Here is a 2250-nt window from a genome sequence, read left to right on the forward strand (position 1 = left end):
TTATGTTATTTATTAAGAATATGACAAAAATTTTACCTTATGTATTTTTTATTTGAGTATAATATATTTATCAATATAATATGTTCTTATATAATATAATATAAACCCATGTACAATTATCTCAAGTTAAAACTTAAATATTTCTTAAAAATAATATGCATAATACTCCAAGTATTATGGAATATATTATAATAATTTTACCATAGCAGGTAGTTGGCGGAAACGGGAATTGAACCTTTTTCAATTTGGCGGAAACGGGCAATGGCGGAATCGGTCATTTCAAATTTTGGCGGAAACGGGGTAATTCCCAATTTTTCGATAGTTATCCGCTATAGGTTTGTGGCAGTGCGGTCGCCCGACCAATGAAAACCACTTAATTTGTTTGTACATTGTACCTACTCTGAACCACGGATTTTCAATGTCGTTATTCGTGCGCCATCATAGACTCATAACGTTTTACTGGTTTGCCTATATCGTGTTTGCGATCACACGTCTATTGTCAATAATATTTTTATCGTTGAAAATTAATTTTACTCGTGAGTTCTATTAATTGTTATAGTGAACTCGGGCAGTTCATCGTTTTATCGGTACTTATTTTTAAGCAGTGTATTGAGTGATCATTTCGAGTGTTCGTTAACATACGCGTGGAAATCACTCTACTGTACGTTTGGAGCGGACGTCGTCGGACATCGAGAAAATGTACGAACTACCTAGCCTGGTGAAAATGGCGTACAATGCGTGCAACGACATCGAACGTAACAGGTTTGACTTGCTGAACTCACCCAACATTGACATGCGAAATTGTTGCCAGTCGCTGTTAGAATTATTCAAAGTCGACAAAGACCAAGACGAGCGTAACGATAGGCAGACAATGTTTAGGCGGTCTCGGTTCGCCGTCAATGACGATATGTTTAAACACATATGCGAGAAGGCAGCGTTCAACGGGCACATCGATTGTCTGAAACTAGCACACGAGATTGGCGTCCCTTGGGACACCGTGCCTGGATTGGCCGATTTCAGAGGTAAAGCGTGTGATCTGGCGGCGAAAGTCGGCAATCTGGAATGTCTAAGGTACGCCTTTGAGAACGGGTGCCCTTGGGACGAGGAGACGTGCTGGATTGCCGCGTTAAACGGTCACCTGGAGTGCCTCACTTACGCACGGGAAAACGGGTGTCCTTGGGACGAGGATACGTGCAGCAGCGCCGCAGAATACGGTCACCTGCAGTGCCTAGCCTACGCCTTTGAGAACGGGTGTCCCTTTGACGAGGAGACGTGCAGCAACGCCGCGTTGAAAGGTCACCTGGAGTGCCTGGCTTACGCACGGCAAAACGGGTGCCCTTGGGACAAGTATACGTGCAGCTCCGCCGCGTTTAACGGTCACCTGCAGTGCCTAGCTTACGCCTTTGAGAACGGGTGTCCCTTTGACGAGGATACGTGCAGAAACGCCGCGTTGAACGGTCACCTGCCATGCCTGGCTTACGCACAGCAAAACGGGTGCCCTTGGGACCAGTATACGTGCAGCAACGCCGCGTTTAATGGTCACCTGCAGTGCCTAGCTTACGCCTTTGAGAACGGGTGTCCCTTTGACGAGAATACGTGCAGCTCCGCCGCGTTTAACGGTCACCTGGAGTGCCTGAAATACGCACGGGAAAATGGGTGTCACTGGAACGAGAATACGTGCAGCTCCGCCGCGTTTAACGGTCACCTGGAGTGCCTGAAATACGCACGAGAAAATGGGTGTCACTGGAACGAGAGTACGTGCAGGGTCGCCGCGGATAACGGTCACATGGAATGCCTGGCTTACGCACGGGAAAACGGGTGTCCCTTCTGACAAGGATACGTGAAGCAATTTAATTTTTGTAAATTTTAAAGCAAATGTTTAATAATTATTATTTTTTTAAAGTTGTACAATAAATTATTTTTTTTTAAATGTATTTACTTGTTATTATCTTTGATAGTTTAACGCATAGGTACCTACATTTTAACCACATCATAATGTATCAAATCTAGGAAAAAATACTTGTGTGTGTCAGTGCATACAAGTACACAACGTTTTTATAATAGTGTTTATTTTTTTTTTTTATATCCTGTTCCTGTATACAAAATTTCTTCCAGAAGGAGTGCTTCGATTTCAACATATAGTACCTTATCTTTTAGAAAATTGGATCAAGATGGTACTTTAGAGAGGTTATTTTCTGATTTTCTCAATAGTTATTTAATGCCACGGGAAAAACCACCGAAAAATTACGA

At 43.0% G+C, this 2250-nt stretch overlaps 1 protein-coding gene across 1 annotated transcript; it reads left to right on the forward strand.

The window, feature by feature from the left end:
* The first annotated feature begins 410 nt into the window (after positions 1–410).
* On the forward strand, positions 411–1962 carry LOC103308402 (espin-like). Its single transcript, XM_016801913.2, has one exon. It carries the CDS (start codon positions 698–700, stop codon positions 1829–1831), a length of 1134 nt encoding a protein of 377 aa, XP_016657402.1. The 5' UTR covers positions 411–697; the 3' UTR covers positions 1832–1962.
* Positions 1963–2250: the final 288 nt, after the last annotated feature.

Source organism: Acyrthosiphon pisum, chromosome A3 (assembly GCF_005508785.2).
Source record: "Acyrthosiphon pisum isolate AL4f chromosome A3, pea_aphid_22Mar2018_4r6ur, whole genome shotgun sequence".
In the NCBI taxonomy this organism is placed as follows: domain Eukaryota; kingdom Metazoa; phylum Arthropoda; class Insecta; order Hemiptera; family Aphididae; genus Acyrthosiphon; species Acyrthosiphon pisum.

Excerpts from the sequence above, each read along its gene's own strand:
- LOC103308402 (XM_016801913.2), top strand. The coding sequence starts at position 698 with ATGTACGAACTACCTAGCCTGGTGAAAATGGCGTACAATGCGTGCAAC.